At 38.9% G+C, this 24,412-nt stretch overlaps 1 protein-coding gene across 3 annotated transcripts; it reads right to left on the reverse strand.

Annotated features, from left to right (window-relative positions):
• Positions 1-1,178: 1,178 nt before the first annotated feature.
• Positions 1,179-24,412, reverse strand: LOC113681176 (uncharacterized). 3 transcript variants are annotated; one of them, XM_089205251.1, is made up of 35 exons: positions 24,210-24,412; positions 23,461-23,587; positions 22,938-23,009; positions 22,292-22,440; positions 22,138-22,186; positions 20,212-20,361; positions 20,047-20,117; positions 19,069-19,129; positions 18,590-18,687; positions 17,759-17,856; positions 16,849-16,915; positions 16,082-16,382; positions 14,737-15,830; positions 13,994-14,212; positions 13,523-13,585; positions 13,066-13,224; positions 12,408-12,478; positions 12,052-12,100; positions 11,483-11,562; positions 10,644-10,697; positions 10,264-10,336; positions 10,073-10,167; positions 9,576-9,652; positions 8,865-8,948; positions 7,788-8,332; positions 6,770-7,660; positions 5,178-6,339; positions 4,605-4,715; positions 4,314-4,357; positions 3,888-4,044; positions 3,358-3,459; positions 3,228-3,321; positions 2,626-2,661; positions 1,787-1,942; positions 1,179-1,338 (listed from the first exon to the last, which is right to left on the reverse strand). In XM_089205251.1, the coding sequence occupies exons 1-35, from the start codon at positions 24,255-24,257 to the stop codon at positions 1,302-1,304; spliced, it is 6,744 nt and encodes a 2,247-aa protein (XP_089061377.1). In that variant the 5' UTR covers positions 24,258-24,412; the 3' UTR covers positions 1,179-1,301. The 3 variants fall into 3 exon arrangements, with proteins under 3 accessions (XP_089061377.1, XP_027054043.2, XP_089061378.1); XM_027198242.2 differs by having other exon boundaries at positions 3,228-3,459; XM_089205252.1 differs by having other exon boundaries at positions 3,228-3,459; positions 14,737-15,728; positions 24,210-24,407.

Consider the following 24,412-nt stretch of genomic DNA (forward strand, 5'->3'; position numbering starts at 1 on the left):
TACTCTTTGCGTATCGTTCCTTCTCGGAAAAGGTAAATTTTAACGCCTTCAATCCCAAGAGTGGACCTTTGGTAGTCAATATTTGCAATATCAACTTGGTATTGCAAATATTGTACAGTGTCGAGTGAAAAGGTGACACGATGATCATGAGAGGGAAGAAAAATATCAATAAGGAGTGGTCTGATTACTGAATACCAAATTCTTTGAGCTATAGTTAACTATTATATGACAGACATTAAGGAGAATTGATATTGAGATCTTGGTAGTGAAACAGAGTTGATCCGCAGGTACATCTTTTTGGAAGTAACGTTGTTGTATTTGACACGGCCCCGAATCATTTGAATAGTTCTCCAGGCGTAGTGCAATCAGTAATGTGATAATATCAATATAAATGAATATTTATTTTTAGAGCAAACATTGATCATCGAGAAGAAATCCCCATTTTTTTTTCCCGAAGTAAGGGGTAAAAACTATACTGATAGGCTACGCCGGATTTTAATTCCCTATCAGGTGCAAGTCCGAGGAAGCATGCTCCAGTTTTAGGTAGCTATTAGGCGCGCGCTTCAAGCAAGCTCAACGCTCCACGCGCGCAAAACTTATCCTAGTGATGAAGGAAGACAACTGAACAGCGTCTATTAGTTGTTTTTACGTCTGATTCAAGGGTCAGATATAATTGTTTACCGCGAACACTTTAGAAAGCCCCCGGGAATTATTAACGTCCGAGACTCTTGGGCTTACAGAGGAAGGAGTGGGCTTATTACAAAACTCACCAGCGACCACTAATTCGTGATTTTCCTTTGAATTTACGCCCAGATCTCAACCCACTCGAATAAATTATAATGCAAATGCCGTTAGACAGTTTTCCTTTGCGTGGAGCGGGAAGCGCAAGTGGTTAGCCACCATACCCTATGTGCGCATAAGACACATTAGAATCCTCATCGGTGGGTTGGTGGTCCATTTTTGAAAAAAATCATTTCCTAATGGTGGTTGATAAAGTTTAAAGTCAAAACGGTATTATACCAAGAGAATATCAGTTGATACTCTCTTGATAATACCGAATATTGCGTGGCATCGCCGTTTAGGTTGGCTTTCTTAGGGTTGGGGTAAAGGTGCTCTCAGCTTCACCTCTGGTAAAACGAGATACAATGCAACTGCTTGTACACAAATTGTAGTCGTTCATCAATAACCAACAACTTTTTAATAGACCCTGCCTTATGTTGAGCAGCTGTGAAACGACGCTGCAAATACTAGGATTGTTTTAACTATCCACTGGAAACTGTCATTCAAAGGACAGCTAAGCGTCACCTCCACTGTGAGAACGACGCACCGCCGGGACTCCTGTCAGGAAACAAACTACAATTGTCACAGATATAGGAGCATCCCGTGAGTTTTGATCTATGAACTTACTTGGCAGTGTGAATAGTTAGGTAAAAAAGCTTAATATAAGGATGCCTTGAATAACTGCAATTTTAGATAATGAAACACCTGGTGATCCCTCACTAAGACCTATGTTCATTCATCTCTTGACAAGAAGAACACGGGAGGTTATCGGGAGTTCGAGTCATTAAGCGATAAGAACATAACATACGACAACAAATTCAGGTGCGACTTTGCGAAAAAAAGAGTTTAACTCTTCAAAGTTTCAAAACAAGCTTGGACATGACTTCAAATAGTTTAAGGGAAAACTTTAAAACTTGCAAACACACACACCGGAAAAAAAGAAACACAACAAGAAACTTTTTTTTTCACAATTTTCCATAAAACAAAGCGAATTTGTTCTACTTACTGTGAGCCGCTACCGAACGAGCCAAAAGCAGGAGATGTTTGTTGCGGCTGTTGCATTCCACCAAACCCTTGAGTGGCAGGCATACCAGCCACAGCTCCAAATGAAGGAACGTTAGACTGCCCGGCCAAAGCCCCAAAGGTGGGGCTGCCTTGAGATCTATAGGGTGTAAAACAACGTCTAGCATGAGAAATTAAAAACGTGGCCATGTATCCTTCAGGGTTCGTACCCTTTTTAGGAAACAAATTTCAAGAACTTTTTCAGGACTCTTCCAGGACTCTGATTTTCCCAAGACTCCAAATTTCACTTCGTTCCTTTCATTCCCATTTCATATTTTCAAGATTTCAAAAATAAATTCTCCTTACGGTCTACATACATTTCTTACAACGTAGGTTCTGAAAACTTTCTTGCTTCAGTTAAGCAGATTTCCAGGACCTTTCCAGGACCTGTGGTCTTTTTCCAGGACTTTCCAGTCATGGAAAAAGGCCAAAATAATATTCCAGGACTTTCCAGGTTTTCTAGGACCTGTGCGAGCTCAGGTCCTTTTGAGTAATTTAACGGAGTTTTCATTTGTCACTGCCAAAAAAAGAACTTTTGGATGGATGTCGAAGGAAAACGCTGCTTCAGAGGGACAGAAATACTCATTTCTCAAGACTAGACTAGAACTTCAACGACACAATGAGGGGTTTTACGGGATCACCATGATGACACACTTGAACAGTGTCCTCTAATCAAATTATAGGACTACATTGGGAAAGGAGTGAAATCAATTTTCATTTTCGACCAACCATTACTGACCATAACGGCAACGTTACATTGAGGAAAAGTCAGTAATAACTTACTGTCCAAATCCACCAGAATTGACACTTCCAAAGATCCTTGTGAATATACAAAGTAAAAAGAGAAGAGTGACTCCTTTTCGAATCGCAGCTATTACAAGTTACCTTCCGAAAATAAGGACAATTTATTCCTTTCATTCAGTCTACCTTGTGCAAGTCAATTTTCTTAGCGTTTTTCTATTTCAGTTCGTTATCGGTGAAGGGGCGGGTCAAAACAAACAGTGGCAACACTTCGTTGATTTCTGTTCTCGTTTTTTACTACTGAGCAGCCGATGCTGATTTCGCTGTATATTAAAACAAGTCTACAGTTCAAACAGAATCCAATCAGCTGAATGCAACAACGGAACTAATAAAGCACAACGCCTGACCTACCAAAACCTAAAGAAATAATAAAAACAAAATATGAACACGCCACCGACATCGCCTATTTGAAAGGTGGTCGAAATCCTGATCATTAACTTACAATAGTGTTCGAAAGCTCTCTCTCTCTCTCTCTTATAGTATTTCTGGCTTAAACAAACTAAACTTAAACTAAACTTAAACTTAAACTTAAACTAATTCAATTCAAACAACATATAAACATTCAATACACAAACAAGTCTTACCCTCCCGTAGGACTAGCCCCCAGACCTCCTTGAGGGGATCCACCAAACGCTGAAGTACCTCCTAACGCAGGAGTACCACCAAACGCAGGAGCACCTCCTAACGCAGGAGCACCTCCTAACGCAGGAGCACCTCCTAACGCAGGAGCACCACCAAACGCAGGAGCACCACCAAACACAGACCCACTAGCAGCAGGTGAGCCAAAGGGTTGGGGTGTACCGAACTCTGAGGAAGCTGAAATTAAGAAGTTTGAGAAGGCATTATGAAAACCTTCAAATTAAGTTACATTTCCCTTAACAAAAGCTACAATTGACATTTTCTTTCCATGCATGAAAACGCATGCTATTGTTTTCTCTTGAAAGTTCGTCACCGTCTCCTCAAGGAGCACAAGAGAGAATAAATGGGTTGTTTTCTAATTCGTGATTGAGGGTAGACAAACGCGCTTACTGGCTGTAAAATGAACGACAAATTTAAAACTCTTTAAACCGTTAATTCTAAGACCTACTTTTATTTGCTGTTAAATACAGCACGAGCGTTTTCTCTTTCCCACCAGAATTCGTCCTGCTAGTCAAAAATACTAAATATCTCGGCGCTGCGTGAACTTTGGGAAGGTATGCGCGGCGACGGTTCGTAAGAAGCGTTTTAGTAAAGAGAGCTTATACCTGATGGCGATGCAGCACCAAAGCCAAAACCACCGGCACCTACTCCAGTACCTGGAGCACTGAAGGAGCCTCCTGAAAAACCACCAGTAGACTGGGAACCAAACACAGATGAAGAAAATGGACCACCGCCGAACGTTGGCTTTGATGTATCACTCGCCTGACGTTAAAAATGAATAAATAATCATATAAAAATTAACACCCTTCCACCTTCATGAAAGAAAGAGAGAGAGAGAGAGAATAGAAAAAACGGTGTGCATGCGGAAGCCTACATTTCCGTAAAGATTTTAATGGCACCTGTTCGATATCCATAGACAAACGACAAAGATTGATTAGGAACTAAATATGGCCGAGGATGCAGCATGATGAAATGTAAAAGACCCTTCACAAGGTCGCATTGTAAGAAAAATATTTTTTAACATTACCAACCTTAAAAATATCAGCTCCTGACTTCCCACCAAACAATGAAGACTCTACAGTTAAAAACGAGAAAAACTTCTCAGACATAAGTAGCCATACTTCTATTGCTATGGAACTACAATCGACACCATGCGCAGTGAGCGTTAAACAATTTTCTAAACATCTCTGCCAACTTTGTCCCCATTAAAATGATTCAACAAGGAATCAGCCATTACGTTACCAATTCCACGCTCTGAAACAAATTAAGCATTACTCAACAGTCAGGAATGTCAGCCACAAAAATAAAAAGTCATAGTTTACGTGTAGACGTGGGAGCCTGTAATCCTTGCGTGACGCCAAAAGGGTTCGTCTTGCTAGTCTGTGGGCTTGCTTGTCCACCTAAACCAAAGCCACCAAATCCAAATCCTAGAGCTTAAGGAGAAAAAAGGCAGTCTATAGTAAGTTACTAGTATCCAAGGTACCATGACAGACAGCTTCTTATAATTACCATAAATTAATTCTCAGAAGGTTATAGTATCAGACAGCGAAACAAATTAGCTCTAACGGAGTTCGTTTTCAATGTTTACAGGAGAGGATTTGCTTGAAAATGTGAATGAACATATGGTAGACACTTTTTGCCTAAAGGTTCCGGCAGGAAGGCTGCAAGTTATCACAATGGGACTGCACTCCAAAAGTTTTCTTCTTATAAATATAATATGAAAATAGAATTCAAACGTGGCAAGTCTCTTTGGAATTCTGAGAGTTGGTCAATGTGAAGGGAAGAAAAGCGGAGAAACCTGCTTTTCGTAAAGCCTTCTCATAAACAACCCAGAGACAAGTCATGTGGCTATGGAAAATTACCACCCAACAGTTTACATAAAGGTTTTTACTTACTATTTTCATTTGGCTTGGAGGCAGTGCCAAACCCACTACTTGTGGTAGAAGCAAAAGGTGACTGCCCAGTGGAAGATACCCCAAATCCTGTCCCCGACCCTGTGCCGGTCGCTGAGCTTTGCGATCCAAATCCTGGTGTGGAACCAAATGTGGAACCTTGGCTGCTGACAGGGACCCCGAAAGCTGGAGGAGTGCTTGCGAAGGTGAGGCCTCTTGAAGCTCCAAACACTGGAGTGGGAGAGAAGGAAGTTGATGTGAATCCTCCGAAGACGTTTCCAGAGGCAGTGGTAGTTGAAGTAGCGCCTTGAGAGCCAGAAATGTTACTGCCTGTCGATAGAACTGCACCGAAAGCACTTGTGGTGCTTGTGATTTTTCCAAACAGACCACTTGTAGTAGCAATTGAGGTTGAAGAACCTGGAGATGAACTTGCAACCACGTCTGTTGACTTCGGTGTTGTAAAAGTGGTTAATGAAGAACTTACTAATGGTGAAGAGGTGCTTTTGGAAGCTGAAGTGATACTGGGGAAGAAAGGACTCGTACTACTTGTCACAGAAAAGGCAGATGATGCAGGACCAGCTGTGAAACTAAATGCACTACTCCCTGCTGAGGTGACAGAAGGCGCAGCTGTTATGGCACTTTTAGCGCCACCAAGAGAAAAGCCAAATTCACCTCCGGATGCAGGCGTAGCAGACGTGGCAGCCGTAGCGGTCATAGTTGAAGCTCCAAAAGCACTTCCAGTGAGTAGTGATGTACTCCCTATACTTGCGAAAGACGGCGAACTCGACTTCATACTTCCTGAAAGGGCCTGAGCAAATGGACTTGCAAATGCACTGGTGGATGTTGTAGTTATGGCTGCAGCACTGGTATCTTTATTCTCAGATGGAGTCCCTTTAAAAGGCAGAGGGACCTCCTCGGGAAGTGAGCTGACCGTAGGTGCTGCATCACCAGATGCTGAAATACCTCCTATGGCAGACGTTCGCAACAAGTTGCTCATGATGCTTGTGGAACCACTGCCTGTACCAGCAGAACCAAATAGACCACTTAAACTGCCAGATGAAGAAAACCCTCCACCAAATGTGGCTGTAGCGGAATTCGAGGACCCTGCTGCTGTGCCCGTAGTTACGAATTCTCTGGAAGTGAAGACAGATGAAGCTGTGGTGGTCTGTCGAAAACAGGAAAAAAACCCTAGTTTCCTTTTCATAGTTTTTTTTTTGTACTAACTAGCAGTAAATTCCAGATGCTAATTTGGAACTTCACACTAATTGAGGTGAAAATTGGCAAATTCTAAACCCTCCTTTAGAATAAAAGGTCAACTTAACGTGTCGGGGGAACGGACTTCAAATTTACCCAGTCCATTCCATGAAGTCGTCTACGTTTCTTCATCGTTTACAGTCTTTAACTAACAACTCGACACTGTGGAAATGTATTTGTGTGAGTCGCTATCACGTTAGTACTTAAGAAGGCCTTGCAATTTTGTGTTTAGCGACCTGAAATAAAGTCGATGTCTTTAATATCTTCATCACAAGCCTCAAAGTCTACGACGTTTCCATTTTTTATTAGCCATCACAAAATACCCAGTTTAAAAGACTCACCTTCGCTTCATCCTTTCTAGTTTCTTGCTTCAATTCTTGTTCGCCTCTTGTTGGTATTGCTTGCTCACCTGCATTTCCTGCTGCAAATAAATTCCTACTCACTCCTGCGCTAGGAGTGATACCCACGGCTGGTGTCGAGGAAGTAGTTGCTGGTTTAGGTGACTCAACGCTTGCCGCAGCGGTAAGACTAGAAGCTTTGGAATCTGCTGTGTCTTTCGCTTTACTACTGAAACTAAATGCACTGAATGCAGGAACGGCAGTCCCAGACGAAGTTCCCAAGTTGAATAAACTTCCAGCCGGTGGAGCAAAGCTGAACCCGCCTATAGCCTGAGTTCCTGACAAAGGCTGCCGCAGCCCACTAGTTCTGGACGTCGTGGACGATGTCGGCAATGGTGGTGCAAATGTAGGTTTAACTACACTATTTGGATTCACAGTGACATTGGGAGCAGCAGAAAACTTGGTACCACTCTCATTTATTTTTGGCGGAGAGGCAGGTGGCTTAAAAGTGACAACTGGAGGGCCAGGCTTGCTACTGTCAGGGGATTTGAAGACAAATTCTGTGCTATACTGAGGCTTTGTGGAAGACTTCTGGGCCTCTGCTGTAGCGGCCATCAATGCTGCGTCGGCAATTGCTTTCGCAGCAGTGTTGCCTGCATCATAGTCCTTAGTTGGTGCACTTCCTTGGGACTGTGGTTTGTAAGTCACCAGAGTTACTGGTTCGATGCTCGCTGAAGGATCAAGGTTGCTACTTGACTGAACTGTTCCTTGGGTTGCACTGGCTCTACTCATTGCAGCCATAGCTGCAGCAACGTGCGGAGGTGTTTCTGTGCTTATAACCTTAACATTGGGCTTAAAGTCACCTTTCGGCTGAACCACTGGTGCAGGCGAGGACTATAAACGAAACGACAGAAAGAAAGCGAAGATGATGTGTCGGAAGAGATTGGGAACAATAGCGAGGAAGATATAATGGTGAGAAAAAAAAAAAAAAGGTAGTGAAAACAAAAAAAAAATACTTTACCTCTTCCTTCATTGGAGGAAGTTTAAAACCAGTTGCTGGTTGGACTGATTCAGCTTGAGGTGCCTGTGATTCTGACGTCTTAATGCCTTCATCACTGGACTTATCAACTGCAGAAAATGCTCCACCTGCAACAGCCTTCGGACTGTCCCTGACTTGTTGCAAATTGTTGATATCAGCTGATCCTCTCGCTGTTTGAGTCGCTGGCTCCTTTAATTCAGCCGTTCCTTGTGAATTCCCCAAACTGAAACCGCTCTTTGAAGTGTCTTTAACTGTAGATTGTACAGGTTGCGAATCAGGCGCACGTGAACGGGTTTCTTGGACTTCGCTACACGGATTAAGCTCTTGTTCCTCACTGGTGTCGTCATCCTGGGACTCTTCCTCGGAAAGGCTTTCTTCACTTTGCCTTTCAGCCTCATCAAGGGGCTCAAAGCTACCTTTGGATCGTTCTGCCATTTCTCCTCGCTCTAGAGCAGGAGTCGAAGAAAAGAATGACTCTTCAGGCTTAGCCGGCTTCACTAAGGGTGTCTTGTTAACCGTAAGAGGAACTGGAAAAAAAATTAAGAGTTAGTAAAGAGTATTTTGAAAAGGTTAAGAACCCGGGCACTGCTAAAGTGGAACCGTATGCAGAATCATGATTAGTCATAATTGCTTGGAAATATTTTTATTTCAGACAATGTCAGGTAAAACTAATGTACTGTTGAGTTTCCCCTGTAGATTACAAAATTCAAATCAATGGAGAAAAGAACAGGGAATATTAACTCCACGTTCCTTTTCAGGAACAAAGTCTGACTGCACACTTGTACTTTCGTGTGATTTTTTTTTCAGCAACGTAACCATCTTTTTAGCCTCGTCCACAAAGGAACATCAAATCGCAACATCCGCTACCATCAGATATTGTTCACAAATAAAGCCAATTGATGCTCCGAGCAGCTAAGGAAAAAGGGAGTCTGGTATGGCGAAACAAAATGGCAAATACAACGGGCCAAACTGGACTAGCCCCGTTGGCGTTAGAACCATTGAAGCTGACCAAAGCTTGCAGTGTGTAATAACAATAATGATAACGATAACAAGACTTACCAGGCATGCTTTTTCTCACTGGGGTAGTTCTCCGTTTCTGAAACATGTTTCTAAGCTTGGCTCGTTTTTCAGGGGATATTGGAGCTGTAAAATAACCATAGAAATATCCAAAATAATATTTTCACCAAAATAGAGAGTAATGTTCAAATGAGTGACAAAGTGATCCTGGATTGCATTGGTTTTGCTTTAACTTGCTCTATGATTGATCCCAAAAACTTGCACCAATTCTCGACCAATCAGATTCAACTAAAACCAAACGCGATTTGGTCATCCGCGTTTTCCCGCACTTCAGGCACTTTGCCTGTTTCTTATTATCTCCATGTGATATTTTCCTTTGCTCTGATTGGCTGTGCCTGCTCTGATTGGCTGTGCCTACTCTGGTTTCAGTTCCCCGACACGCAATCGAAATGTACCCCATAATCGCTCACTCAGTATGAATCACTATGGGAGGGCGAGTTGAGTTGATAAAATAGGGCTACATTGGTAGTTGTCCCCTAGAAACGGCATTTTGATCCTTCTTCAATTTTGAAAATGTTTGATATAAATACACCTTGATTGAGTACGAGGAAAAATGGAAGCCAAACTCTTTACAAAAAGAACAAAAGTGTAGTAAACAATTGGTACAGTGCATGATTAATGGGTAACCAGAGTTTAAAATGGCTGAGGTGTTCCACTACCAAAACCATTGTATATGAATAGGTTTAAATGTACCTGAGACGGGTTTTGTAGGTGATTTTAATCCCAGTTTCGAAACAGAAAAGGGGTCACTTAAAGAGGAAACGTCATCTCTGAAATGGAAAATAAAATTCAAATTTAAACAATAGAGCATAATAAATAAAATAATAACAGAAGAAAACGAGGGAAGGGGAATAATTAATTGTAATTTTCAGTGGATATCAATTTCAGCTAAAAGAGAAAGGCAGTGATGAAGTTGAATTGTAAAACATTTTACCAAACTGTACCAACTCTCACGTGCTCACAGGTCAAGACTTGTGTAAGCAAGCTGAAACTGGGCGTTGTACTTTATCTTTTTGAGCAAAAGGTACATCACGGATTTCAATTATGAAACGATTTGCTTTTTGTTTCGAATGCCAAATTCAAACTCGCTTAGACTCGTCTGCGACACACAACTATTTGAGGAGTGGATTGTGAATACTGACATTGATGTACAATTGTAGTCGATTTGTAAAATACAATTAATCTAATACCTTAAAGGTGTTGTAGTCATCGGATTTCTTCGCCAAGAGGTTGACACGAGGTTGCGATTTTTCATTCCTTGTACAATTTTGTCCAACTTGACCCCCTGACAAATCGAATCAAACAGTGAAATAAGGTTTTATGTTCAGATACGAACCGTCGAGATACCACATGAATGAGAATGAATATCTTTGAGACTCACCTGATCTTGTGCTATCTTTTGGTGCATCCTCAGTGTCTGGTAAACTTCGGCTAGCGCAGGACGTTGGATAGACCTTCAATTGAAGCGAAACAATAGCTCATTTTGGAAAAGAGTGATAGCCTGAGAACAAATGTCGCCGCGCAATCGCTCATGGGATTGTTTGGAAAGGGGGAGGGGGGGTTGGGGTGACGCGATAAACAACGCAAGAGGTATGGACCATGAAAAAACTTTTCCAGTCCGCCGCCTTCTGCTGCAAAGGGGAGCTGTCTTGTTAAGAAGTTCCGATAAAAGGACTAAATAGGGAGACTAGGCAAAAATTAAAGATGAGCCTAAGATACTTCAACTAAGCCGTAATGCACTGCTGTCTTCCTCGTGCTTACCTTTTCTGTTCATTCTCTTTGTTCCACTGTTCGTCAAGAACCATGATAACGTCTCTAAGAAAACAGTAGGTTAAATAAAATACATGTATTTGTACTAACTCAATACTTGATCAGTACATACGTGAACGGAGTGGATGGAGAAATACGACAATTTTCAAATGATTATCGAGAGAAATTCCGAGATTGCATCGGTCCTTCTTTACTTGGCTCTGTGGTTTGTTTAGCAAACTCGCGCCACCCCTCTCGACCAATCAGATACAAAAGTAAAAGCAATTACCATTTGCTCTCTCGCGTTTTCCCGCGCTTTGGGTCCTCATGACTCACTGAGATAATTTCCTTACCCATCTCTGATTTGGAGTTATGATTACTTTGGTTTTAGTTTTACGACACTTAATCGAGAAGCCATCTATAGTCAAACCTCTATCAGGCGGTCACCCACGGGGTGACCGCTTAATACAGGTTCCACAGAAATGGGTATTTAAAAAAACGATAAAAAGCTTCATGTTATGTCCTAATTTACCACTTAATGTACTAAAACTCGCTCAAAAATATTACTAACCTTGATTTCGGGAGATGAAAGTGGATTAAATTTTATGGGAAAGATTACTCTTAGTTTTAATTGAGTGGTTCCGCTTCAAAGGACCATTCGATACAGTAGCAAAAGAACACAAAAAGGCCGTTGAACCAGGTTGACCTTTTAACACAGTCCCGCTTAATACAGGTTTGACTGTCCTCAATACGTGTGTAACTACGCTTTGGCCGTGGCATAGTCGCAGTACATTCACTAATAAAGAATACACTTAAGTGTTGATTAAAAAAAAACATGAATTAACTCGCACCTGAGTGTTTTATCAAGATAGAGATGAAGCTTTCTGATTTCTTTCATCTTCTTCGTATTCAAAGGATCCAGAGCTCTTGACTATCGAACAAAAATAAAATAAATAACATTCCCTTAATGGCGCACAAATATTCTTTCACACGGTGTATTTGTCAACGGACATCCCTTGTTCCGACAACGTCAGATAAGCTTCGAGGAACAGATAATTATATGACGTATGTCCAAGGACAAACACATAAAGATGTTTTCAAGCAAAATCAAGGCCACTGTGTTTATCATCTATACGAGACTACAAATGTTTGAATGACATGCCGCCAAAAAAGTTCATAAGGAAGGTGGTTGAAATCTCAGTATTCCATCTCTCGGTCGGGTTAACTGACGAGCATATCTATTCTTCCTCCTCGAACGACGGTAAAAGAGAGTATTGCCCTGTTAGAGGGAGCTTTTTTAAGTCAAAAGCTGCGTTCAGAACAAGTGCGTGAAAGCGAATATACATAATCAATCATGTAATATGTTTTCCGTTTGAATTTACTCATACAAGTACGATATAATGATCAGTTCTACTCATACCTTAAGCAATTGAATATACCTTGCATCGCTCTTCTTATCCTGTCTAATCCTAATGTATAAAAAACGTGCGTGTTGCAGTTATAATTGTGATGATACATTCTGTTATCAACTGCCTCCACAAAACGAAGCTGATGTTTACAACGATCATTACATCACTAGATCTTCTAGTCATCTAATTTCTTTAAGAAAAGAAACCACATCATACAATTAAAGAAAGTAGGAAATTAGAAAAAAAGCAAAAAAATAATAAACAAACAGACACCCTCACCGAAAAACAGCAACAAAAAGGGAACGGGAACTTTTTAGCTTTGAAATCTAATGAACTCCAACAAAAATTGCATCTGATACGCACGCACCTGATATCTTCAAGCATTTCAAATGCTTCAAATAGTTTTCTTTTCTCCTCGTCAATGTCATTTTGTTGATCCTGTAGTGTTAATAATGGTAGAACTGAGCCTGGTTTCGACGGCACGATTTTTGCTGTCTTAATCTGGCTAAAAAGTTTATTGGCTACGAGTAAACCTTGAGGCCTGATCCTCCACTGTGATTGGTTAGTTTTCGGCTAAAGCATAACGGGCGTATTTCGCGCAGCAAGCCTGGCTTCAAGTTGACGCAAACATAGTTGAAGTCAAACACACTGCCTATTACAGAAGCAATATGCAGTCGAAACATCGTTATCTACGTAGATTATATCACAAGTGACAGCATCGTAACACGAATGTTAACAATTCAAGCAATACTAGAGTTAACTAACATATTATCCACAACCTTTCCGAATATACAGGTTGTTTTACTATGAGGATGATGACACAGATTTACTTGGGTACTGCAATTGAGAAGAAATTAAAAAAAACAACAACAACAAATTACAAAAAAAAAGAACTAACACAAAGAAGTGGTTTGACCCGTATCTACCTGTTTGTCTTCAGGTCTGCTCAACAGATTATAAAAAAAGGACAGAAAATTTAGCTGCTGATCACTCTACAGAATCATGGGGTTAACTAAAGTACAAACCTTTGTGGCCAATTTGATGTCTTTGAGATTTCGACCAACTTCATCGGTTGCCCTCCTGAATGAAGCCAGCTCCTTATCATCGTCAGTAAGACGACACTTCCTTTGCATGCTCTTTACACTACTTCCCAATTTTGCCATTTCTTCGTTAAAGAGGCTAATCTATAAAATGTTAATCATTACAGAAATTAAATGAGAGGAAAGTATTATCATGTCACGTAAGAGTTATAAAATTATCCTAAAGGAAAGTCAGGGTATTTTTAAAGACAGTCAGTCGATAAATACAACAACGGGAAAAAAAACTAATTTAATTAAATTTGGAGGTAAAAACATTTTTGCTTTCCTTCCATTGCGGTCTCGGGGCATATCCGAGAGCTAAATACCCACGATATTCTCTCAACGATAGCGGTTAAATTACAAAGATAATTGAAGTTTCCTGCCATAGTAATCAAGACATTACTGTTTCATGGATAGTCTCTGATACAGATGCTTCCATTGTTTTTTCTTTTGCAACTGGAGCAACCTAAGAAAAAGTAAGGATTACATCAAATTAGAGGTAAATTGAATCACACTTTGCATATAGTATTACGTAGAACCGACCAGTCAATTGGAACTTGTTTGCAAAATGTTTATAACAAATTTAAAACAATTAGTTCAATCATTTCGAACTTACAAAAGCCACCAACTAACGTGTGACGTGTGAGTCTCCAATCAAAATTCTCATAACAGCGCTTATTATAGCAGTATGAAGTTCCTTTGTGACAAAAAGTGTAGGACTCCCAACACATTTGCTGCATATGGAGGACCTAGCTGACAGATGAGATATCTGTAACTCAGACAATCCATATGAAAATCTGGAACTGGCCAGAGTTGGGATTCTAACACAAACAGAGATCTCTTCCAAACAATAAAATTGAGAAAAATAAATTACCTTTTTGGTGCGTTCCTGTTTTGCACTTTCTCTGGCATTTGATTGCCCAAGTAATTTTAAGCTCTGTGAAGGAGGATTTGCAGTAAAACTCAAGCTTCCCTCGATCCTCTGCACTTGTCTTGAAGTAAAAGGACTGGGCTGATCTTCCTTTGTTACATGCCCAGCTGGTTGTTTAGCAGATGTTAGCTTCGGTGTTGATGGCAAGCTTAGTCCTGCAACCTGAGAGGGAACAGAGCAGATTGTCTTTTGTTCTAAACCTTAATTATATATTTCAGTGTGACTTCCTTTATCAAAGGAATCAACAGTGTACATACGCAGTATTGAAAGTTCGATGTGGCCCAATCTCTTGACAGATTTATAATACAATTCTTTTTGGTTTCCTAAAAAATAATTTGAACAAATATTGAGTTGTCGCAAATTCTGATCATCGTTTTTAAAATCAGCATAGCAAGGCTAAATCCTGTAAGAAGCACCATTCATTTCAGCTCTTTTTGCCATTGGCCTAAAAAAAATTTTTGGTGATCTCCCAAGCAAAGCAACCTCTGAAAATATTGTGGTTGCATTTATGAATCAAGCAAGGTATGGAAAAAAATTAAGGAACTAATTTTTCAATGATTAAGTAGTTTTTACTCAATTGAAATTGACATAACACTGCGCTAAGGGGCCTCGTAACGGCACAAGGCTGTAAGTTAATGAGTTTTATTGAAGCCCATCTTCTACTGTAAAGTTAAATTGTGTAATACCTGAGGTTGAGAGGGTGCCTTTATGGAGGTTGCAGCAGTAGTTGGTGCTGGTTGAAAAGATGTCTTTACTTGACTATCTGGCTGCAGTTGAGTGATAGGAGTGGGTTTCACAAGAGGAGGCCTACTTCTTGAGGGCATCCCTGATTCTGTGGCTTGCACTTGTGCAGTAGGTTTAAAGGGTATTGGCCCTGACTGCTTATCACTTGAAAATGAAAATGCACCGGCTGAAGGGTTCCCAGATGTACCTGAGGAAGAAGTTCCAGCTGTCGAAGGAACAGTTAGCGTTGAGCCTGGTAATGAAAAGGTACCAGACTGAAGATTCCCTGAAGTTCCAGATATCAAAGGAGTGGTTTCTTTAGGGCTTGCAAATGAAAAGGTATCAGTTGGAAGGTTCCCTGATTTGCTTGACAAGGGAGTTCTAGATGTCAAAGGAGTGGTTTCTTCAGGGCCTGCAAATGGAAAGGTACCACTTGGAGGGTCGACTGATTTGCCTGACAAGGGTGTTCCAGGTGCCAAAGGAGTGATTTGCTTGGAGCTTGCAAATGAAGAGGTACCAGTTGGAAGGTTCCCTGATTTGCCTGACAAGGAAGTTCCAGATGTCAAAGAAGTGGTTTCTTTAGGGCCTGCAAATGAAAAGGTACCACTTGGAAAGTTTCCTGATTTGCTTGACAAGGAACTTCCAGATGTCAAAGGAGTGCTTTCTTTGGGGCCTGCAAATGGAAAGGTACCACTTGGAAGGTTCCCTGATTTGCCTGACAAGGGAGTACCAGATGTGAAAGAAGTGGTTTCTTTAGGGGCTGCAAATGAAAAGGTACCACTTAGAAAGTTTCCTGATTTGCTTGACAAGGAACTTCCAGATGTCAAAGGAATGATTTCTTTGGGGCCTGAAAATGAAAAGGTACCACTTGGAAGGTTCCCTGATTTGTCTGACAAGGGAGTTCCAGATGCCAAAGGAGTGGTTTGCTTGGAGCTTGCAAATGAAGAGGTACCACCTGGAGAGAAATAGCCAGATGTTGTGGTCTGTGAGAAAACACCAGCAGGGAGGTCTCTAGCAGTACCAAAGGTTGGCAAAACATTCCCTTTAGGAACAGAACCTGATAATGAGAAAAGAATAATATCCCCAGAGTGGTAAACGACAAAGGCCCTTGATTTGAATCAGTCATTAATGTTGGAATTTGTAGAAATAACATTGGAAATGACAGAAGTCTCCTGCTTATTTACAATGTTCAAAAGATTACTGAGTTGAAAGTACAATCACAGAAAAAAAAAGAAAGGTTTGGGTTGCAAAATCTACACATTTTTAAAATGCATTTACAGGAAGGAATTCCCAAGTACAATTCATCACCTGCTTTTGATGCTATTGCCTTTCTTTGTCCTCCGAGTGGTAAAGGTTCTGGAGCTCTAATTATACCTTGATCTACATTAGGGGTTTGATTAACAACGTAATATGGGCACAGGACACCATCTGTTGATAGAAGCATCATCATTGGGGCTGGGGGAAGCTTTTTTTCTCCTTCTAAAATGGGCTTGGTTGATCTAAAGTCAAATGCCAATCCCATAGGAAATGTTTCATCATTGTTGTTAGTCAAAGGCATTTCTGCACGACCATTTTCTTCAACATTCCACTTTTCCCAAGGAGTAGAAGCCTGTTCAAATACAAGGAAAGCAAGGAAGTATCAATAGTGCAGTCTCACAATACTTAAAAAATATTCTTTGAGGGACAACATACGACTACGCTAAATCAGGAGACTGAGTGATGCAATGGCCCTTCAGAATTGTCATTTTCAAGAGTATCAATTCCACATTTTATCTCTTCTTTAACCAGAGAATATCATTATTTACTAATTTTTGATAGAGTTTGATTATTTGTCTAGGTTACAAATATACCTGAAAAATGGAAGGCCAAAAGAATATCTTTATTTTTACAGTAGCAGCAGATAAATCTTAGAGCAGGCTCAAGCAATGGAAATTAATTAAAAATGTCATAAACAAATAAATTTCAAGGGAGCTACTGCATCAATTCATATTTTTGAGCTATGCAAGTCCATTTTGAAAATTCAACATGCAAAACAAAAGTTACGCATCAAGGAATTCAATAAAACAACATCATACCTCTCCTCCATACTTCCCAAGTACAGCAGCTTCAAACCCATTGGAACATGCTGAAATCAAAATATTCCTAAAACAGAAGTATCGACACAGTTAGAGTGTTACTTTATTGAAGTGAAACAACCTACAGTATTTGTTGCTTAGGCAATGGTTGGGTTTCTATGGTGCTCTCTGTGTTGCTAACGAGGTTACTATACTAAAATTAATCTCTCACTACCATAAGGGCAACTAAATGGACTATTCAATACCAATGACAAGCTACAGCTATAAATGCAATTTAAGCATAATGAAAAGAAAGTCATGTAACAGGATAATTGTCAATGTTATGTGGTGTGTCCAGGGGCCCTTCTACAATATGTTTCTATGGGTACCTTTATAGCACCTGTCCTCCAATATTTTTGACAAGGTGTATTAATGGAAATTTGTCAAGATTTTGCTTTGAAATGTCCAATTTTATATTTTTTTTAAATGTCCAATGATTAAAACCCAATAAATATTACTAAGAAAACAACATAGGGTTTAGTTGAATAGTTCTTCAATTGCCACTAGATGAATTTTGTATGATCCATTTAAATTAGTCAGAAATTCATAATATATAGATTTAGCCAAGCCTAAAAGTGGAGCTCGCATTTTTTTTCCCACATGTCTCAAGGACACAACGCCTTGCCCCAGCCAGGACTAGAACCTGGGTCATCTGACTCGGAGCCCAGTGCACTGACCACTGGACTACTAGACAAAGCTGTGGCGTTGGGATGCCCGCAGTACAGTTGACCACGCATGTTAAAAGTAGCACCTAGTATGGATGCCCGTACAGTGTCAAGTCCAAATTTTTTCAGCTTGATGGGTTACTACAATTTTGTATCATTATGGGTCTATGCTGAGCTCTGCTAAAATTCTCTTAGACTATTCTTACCATTCAGTGATGAGTTTTAAGTAAAACATGGGTTGCCGTTCCTCGCTCATCACATAGTAGATATCATCAAAGTTTATTATTTTCTTTGGTTCATCTCTCTAAGAGCAAAAAGAGGAAAATAGAGCTCAACTTCTGTCACTGTTCAATAGTACTAAATATCTTTTTTGCTCAAACCATCTTTAGACTGCAAAGCACAAATATTTTGCTCAGTTTATTTTGCCTAAAGGCCATGTTTTCCACGTCAGGGGAAACAAATTTTGCAGTTCAAGAAGAGTTAAGGTTTCTGATGGGAAATTATTTTTGTGGTTTCTTGTTACAGAACATAAAGAAAGAGGAAAAGCAACTATTTTCAAAAATTTTAGCTAGTCAAGTTAATAAGCAGGAGCTGTGCATGTGTGCAGTCTACATGGTAAACAAATTTGTAGCCTGATGGGTATTCCATGTCACTCAAAATAAAAAGAACATGAATTGACACTGCTTTGCATGTAGAGACTTTCATTTTGTCCTAAATAGTAAGTAAATGTGGCCTTTTCTTTACCAATATTTTTTTTTGATTCATAACTGTACACAAAATTTAAAAAACCTCTCAAAATTTTCAAGCTACATACAAAGGTACATGGTTTGTCCTTGAATATGTCAAGGTTGGAATTTTTCTTGGTATGAAAATTTTCAAATTACCCTGATTTGTATTTTCCTGTGTTTCAGATTATGATTATAACAAATACAAGATTAGTAAATAAGAATCAAACGGATCTGTACTAACTGCTTTCGAAAAGTTAAACCAAGAAAATGTTTGATCCAAAACATATACTAAATAACATTTAAACTTACAGGAGTGGAAATAAGCAGAAACTGTGGAGCATCCCCTTCCTCAAAGCTGGAGTAAACAACAGCAAACAATGTAGCAGTAATCCACAGCACATCCGTCACTAAATATCACATGAAGTAATTTGTCAACAAAGTTAAATATTGGAAGAATGAATCAAATGATAAATCAATCAGTCAGTCAGTCAAGAAATACAGTATATAAGTGACTTCACTAATTTACAAGACTACAGTGTAAGTATTGCAATAAATGGATGTTGGTTTATACCCGTATGTACTGTACACAATTTAACTATTTAGCAAAAGAAAGTGGATTGAAATAATTGAATCAATGAACAGCTTGCAAAGATTATTTGTGAAGCAAAGGTAATTTACATCAAAATAGGGTAGAAAAAGTTGATGTTGTGTCAATATACATGTGCTATTGCATTTCAATTCTTATTTGGAAGAAGGGAGACATTGCCACTGATTACAATTTTCAATACCTGAGTGAGGATCGTCAATAAAAATTTCAGGGCATTCTATTTCCTTTTTAACTTCCAAAGCCTAAAGAGAATCATTTTAGATAATAAAGAACATGTTGCAAAACTGAACCCAGTGAACTTAGCAATCAATATTCAAGAGTAATATCACTTCTCCCCTATTATTTAAATTTCACCCAAGGATTTGAAAACAAACCATACTTCACTCTTTACCAAATAACATGAATAAATCAATTTTTTAATTAAAGGTTAGAATTTTAAATTCAAAAGGTTGTGAGGGACATCACAAAAAGGATGTGAGGGATGTCACAATCAATGCTAAAAATGGTACAGATCTGAGGAGAAGATCAGCAAAAGTGCTAAAAAACATGTAGTTCCCCAAGCATAGTATACCAAAAATACTCTAAGTTGTACCACCCCAAAATCATTGTCCCTGGTGAAAAAGCATGCATCCAGTTCCTACTGGTCAAAACTTAAAAAATACCCCCCTAGCTCCTCCACCCACCTTTATGGACAAGAAATGAAATACATGTTTTGGTTGTGTTTATCGCCAGCATGACCTTTTATAACAATAACTAATATGATGATTCCACCCCCCCCCTCCCCCCCTCACTAAAATACCTTTTTCACTAAGAATTTCCTTGTGCTGTATTGTGTATTTATACCGTCCAGGTTTCAGTTTTATAAGAAACAAGGCCAAGTTTGCAAAAAAAAAAAAGACCAGTACAAACTACTGGTATTATGCCATTTAAAAATCATGACCACCTTTTGCATTTTACTACAAGTTCGTATTGTTGTTATTTGTTGTTGTCCAGCCAAATTTTTGGTTAATAAAATATGAAATAAGCCCTGTTTCTTGACATGCAAACTCTTTCTGATTACTACCTGAAAGTGCCCACATCTTGTTCTAAATTTGAAATACAAGTTATAGTTGCCCCAAGCACTAACATGAAGATTTAAAGTTAGTTTGAATTACTGTACCTGTGAATACTGTGTTAAACTGCCATCTCTGTGTCCAACAACAAGCTGTTTTCCTTTTGGACTCCAACAAACTAGTAAAAAAATTCTCAAATCATTTCTTGTCCATAATTGACTTTAATTCATATAAAAGAAAAAAATGCAATTAAGTGACTTAATAACACCTACTTGCATTGGCATTTACACTTCCTGGAAGAGAAGCCAGTGTTTTGATTTCAGTTTCAGTAAGCCCCATTATTGACACAGCTCCAGAACTAAAACAAATGGCAAAGATACCAGGAAAACCAGGGTTCCAGAGAAGGTTTGCGACACTTACTTCTGTTTAAGAAATAATTATCAAATAAACATTACTTTATTTTGCAACTAACAATATGCAAGTTATTAACTGGTCTCCCTTGATATATATAGTATCATGTTACATTGTAAATAACGTGACAAAAACATCCCAGCAAATCACGTGCAAAATGAGTACATGTGATAACTTAGAAACTGTGCGATGAAGCACATCATTCATACCAACATATACTTTAATGATGATGTATAACGTTATGTAAAAATTTATTCTGTTCACAAAAAGAATATGCAATAAATTAATACAATTTGTTTATTCTCAGTGTATCGTATTTCGGTAGAATCAGCTAAAGCACTCGTTTGTAACTAGTTGTCGCGTTCTGAATGAATGCTTATTTTATAGCTTTTATCATCGGTGAACATGCTGTTCTCGAAAACTGATTCATTCATCTCGCCTTTTAAACAAAAACTAAGAAGTGCTTATGATAATGGTGTTGTGTTACAGTTTGGTCACGACTAAGCCTTGTTCGGACTCGTATGCAAATTTTTTATGCGAAACCGAATTTGCTTCTTGTTTCATTATTTGTCAGATCATCGATCGATGTTCACCTTCTGTTCCTCATCGAAAGTGATCGAGGTAAGTTTGAAGTTTCGAAGAAATAAGCACGCGCAATGCGAACACCAAATTGTTTACATTCCCAATGCGTAAACATTCTAGGGGGCGCTGATTGCAATGAATAAATTGGGAAGCATATTAGTGAGTATTCGCTTCGTTACTCGCTTAATGGTACGAGTGTTTCGATGTCTTCTGTAAGAGACATTTTCCTTCCCTCTTGATTCATCAACAACTCAAATCAAGCAAATCTACTGCTACTGCTCGTTAGTCGATAAATTCCCGAAGCAATGCGACATGCGTGAGTGTAACATAATAGCTTTTTTCATTATGTAAATTTCCCATTGTCGACTAGTCGCATTTTTCAAACCAAGAAGTTCTTTGTTTTACACAACAATGTACTATAAAGGAAACTTACAGCACCAAATAACAACGGCACATGAGTCGCGAATTTTTTCGACCGTGCCCGCAAAAAAGTCGTATAAATGCGCGTCTGACTATCCTGCGTCTAGGCGTATTAAATTCGTCTGCACATTTAACATATAGGCGAGCGGTATTGTAGGTATGTTTAATATAACCTGTATCATGCTCAATTAGACGTAGATTGTCAGAAGATTATTTTTGAAGTAATCATAATTTTTAAAATAACTTCGTTAACTTCAAGCCTGTAAATAATAAGCATCAGGTCTTTTGCTGTGCTACTAAATAGTTTTACCAGAAAAGAAGCAAATCTGCTTAGATGAAAAAAAATTGTTAACCTCTCATAAGCAATGAATGTATTTTTTTCAAAATTACAGTACGTCCTGTACCAATACTAGTTTTTCATATAAGTTGAGATATGAAAGAAGTAGCACAGGATAATATACTTCTTGTAATAGGCTGCTTGGTTGGCTCTCAAAATTTGAGAATCCAATTCACACCAACAAGTTGTAATTTTGCAAGCTTTCGAAAGAAGATGGCATTGTTCAACAAAGCATGTTTTCACTCGGAGCTTTACAGGAATTGTACCTGTAATCGTATTGTTCATTCAAAAAGCAAAGTGATCCATGCTCTAAGTTAAACCCTTTATTGTAATACATTGTATTGGACACCTTAAACATTTGACCATTACAACCAAAAAGTTGGCAAATATTTGTAAGATGATAGCTTGTTATTTGCAGACTTCAAACTTAGTTCTAAACAATGTGTACCTGCATCACTTGTAAGAATTGTGTCACCAAACTTGGCATTTGATGTGTTCTGAAATGACGAAAAGTTTATCAAAGGGAGCCAGATACATTGAGAAGTGTAGAATGAAAAAAATCATAATTGTAAAACAAAACAAAACAAACAATTACAACATACAGAACTTCCAAGGGTTGGAACATCATAGAGATTCAAGAGAGTTTGATTTCCATTCACATAGCAGACAGACAGAGTCAAATCATCACTGCTAAGACCCACAAACTGTACAGAATGACCAATTTCTTTGAAGGTTGAAGGGCAAGTTGCCACTGAAAGATACAATAAAAAATACCCTATCACTGTTAGACAAATGGATCCCTGCAGGATGACATCATAACAACACTCAAGCATGTCAAAAATTCCCCTAATGTGCAAGTTTGGTAACTTCCTGTTTTTTTTTTCTCATCAGCTTATAGCCCTCTGTATATTAAGTTTCAAGATTCAAGTTTAATTAAAAAGATCATTCAAAGCATCCCTGTTGATTCAAAGCTGCATCAATTTTGCAATGATATATGGCTGTAACTTAGCTCTGAATGTACTCATTTTTGAGAAAAGAACTGGACAACTATTGAGGTACTGATGCACCAAAGAATTAAGCCACCACTGAAGGAAGTAGGTTTCCCCAAAATACAACATAGTGACCCCTTGAGTTTCATCTTAAACAGGCTAAGGGTAACACATATGCAGTTTTGTTTGTTTTTTTTTTGAGAGGGTGGGTGGGGGGGGGGGGGTGGTGGTGGTTCTAAGGGTTCTTTCAACAACTTACCAACATTCTGCATGCTTCCTTCATCAGATTCATTAATTCTTTCAATGGTTTCAGTTTTTATCACTCTTGTTCCTGTTACAATAAATATTGATGCAATGTCCCGTATGATATATAATCTTGAGTTTAAAATTGAAATAATGTAGAGCACAATAGTAATCAGAAAGAAATTAAAAAATAAAGTTGATACAATTGTTTTAATTGAATTCTCTCCTTGGTACACAAACAAGTAAAGGCGCACTTTTTGTCTCGATCTCGATAAATACATTACTCTTATAACCAAAAGCAAAGAGGAGAGAAAATTGAGTTCCGAAAGAAAAAAAGTACTATTTAGATCTTCAGGCAACAAGTCAAAACTCCTCCACCCTCCCTATTGTGAGGAGAAATTCTGTCTTGGTCACTCGTGGGTGATAAGGAGTTGCTAGGCTCATTTTGTTTAAAACTCAATAAGTACACATTCCAAGAAAGAAACAACACAAAATTTAAAGATGTTCATCCACTAAGATGCACAATAGTTTTAAAATACCTGTAGGGCAGCCAACAAATGTCAACCCATACTTGGTGGAAACAGCCAGCGAGCTTGAGCGAACAGTGGGTAAAGTTGTTGGTGACTCAAACATTCTTATTTTCCTCATTTGTTTGAAGCTAAAATCCTATTTAAGACAAGAATTTAGGCACACGTGTTAAATAAAGTTGATAGCATGTTCATAGAAGCCTCAACTGTCACACACTAATAAATCATATCGTTCGGAGAGTCTAATTGCCATGAATCTCAGTTCCATCCCAAAAAACAGGTTGACACGGAATACTCAAGCAGCAAGAGTTCACTGGCTACAACCACTCACAAAATCTCCCCATGGTTCACCAAGAATTACAGCTAAACAGATCATTTTTATAACGACTGAAAAGATGAACCTGTACTTCACTAAAAGTGAGAGACAGCTAAATTACGATTGGTGTTTATATTATTACTATTGCGCTTCGACATACGATTTAATGTTTAGAATAAAAAAGTAAAAGTTGGGAGTAAATCACTATTAATTAAGATTCATGTAGAGCTTAATTTGTCAGCCTGGCTTTTACAGTACATTTTTTCAGCTCACATTTTGTAGCACTGTTAATTTTAGGTATTGTGTCAGTTTAAACTTTAGGAGTTAAATTTAGGTTGCTTGCACTTTCAAGAAGTAAAAGAGAGTTTTCAATGCCACCTATGTTTTACTTTCAAACTACAGCTAAATTTTGCACATGGAGGTTGTACGGTCGTAAAACAGATACCTTAACATCCCTCTCTGGAGGCGCTTCTTCATCTTCACTATCTGCCATTTTGTGAGTTCTCAGCTTATACTTATTTTTTTTTCTGAGTTTTACTTTTCTTTCCTAAATTATCAAAAGTTCAACACTTGCGTCCGCAGATTTTTACTTCCGCAGATAACTGCCATAGGCAGCCATTTTGTTTTAGTGGTGTCGCTCCAGGCTTT

The sequence above is a fragment of the Pocillopora damicornis genome, chromosome 4 (genome assembly GCF_964200805.1).
Source record: "Pocillopora damicornis chromosome 4, jaPocDami1.2, whole genome shotgun sequence".
Classification (NCBI taxonomy): Eukaryota; Metazoa; Cnidaria; class Anthozoa; order Scleractinia; family Pocilloporidae; genus Pocillopora; species Pocillopora damicornis.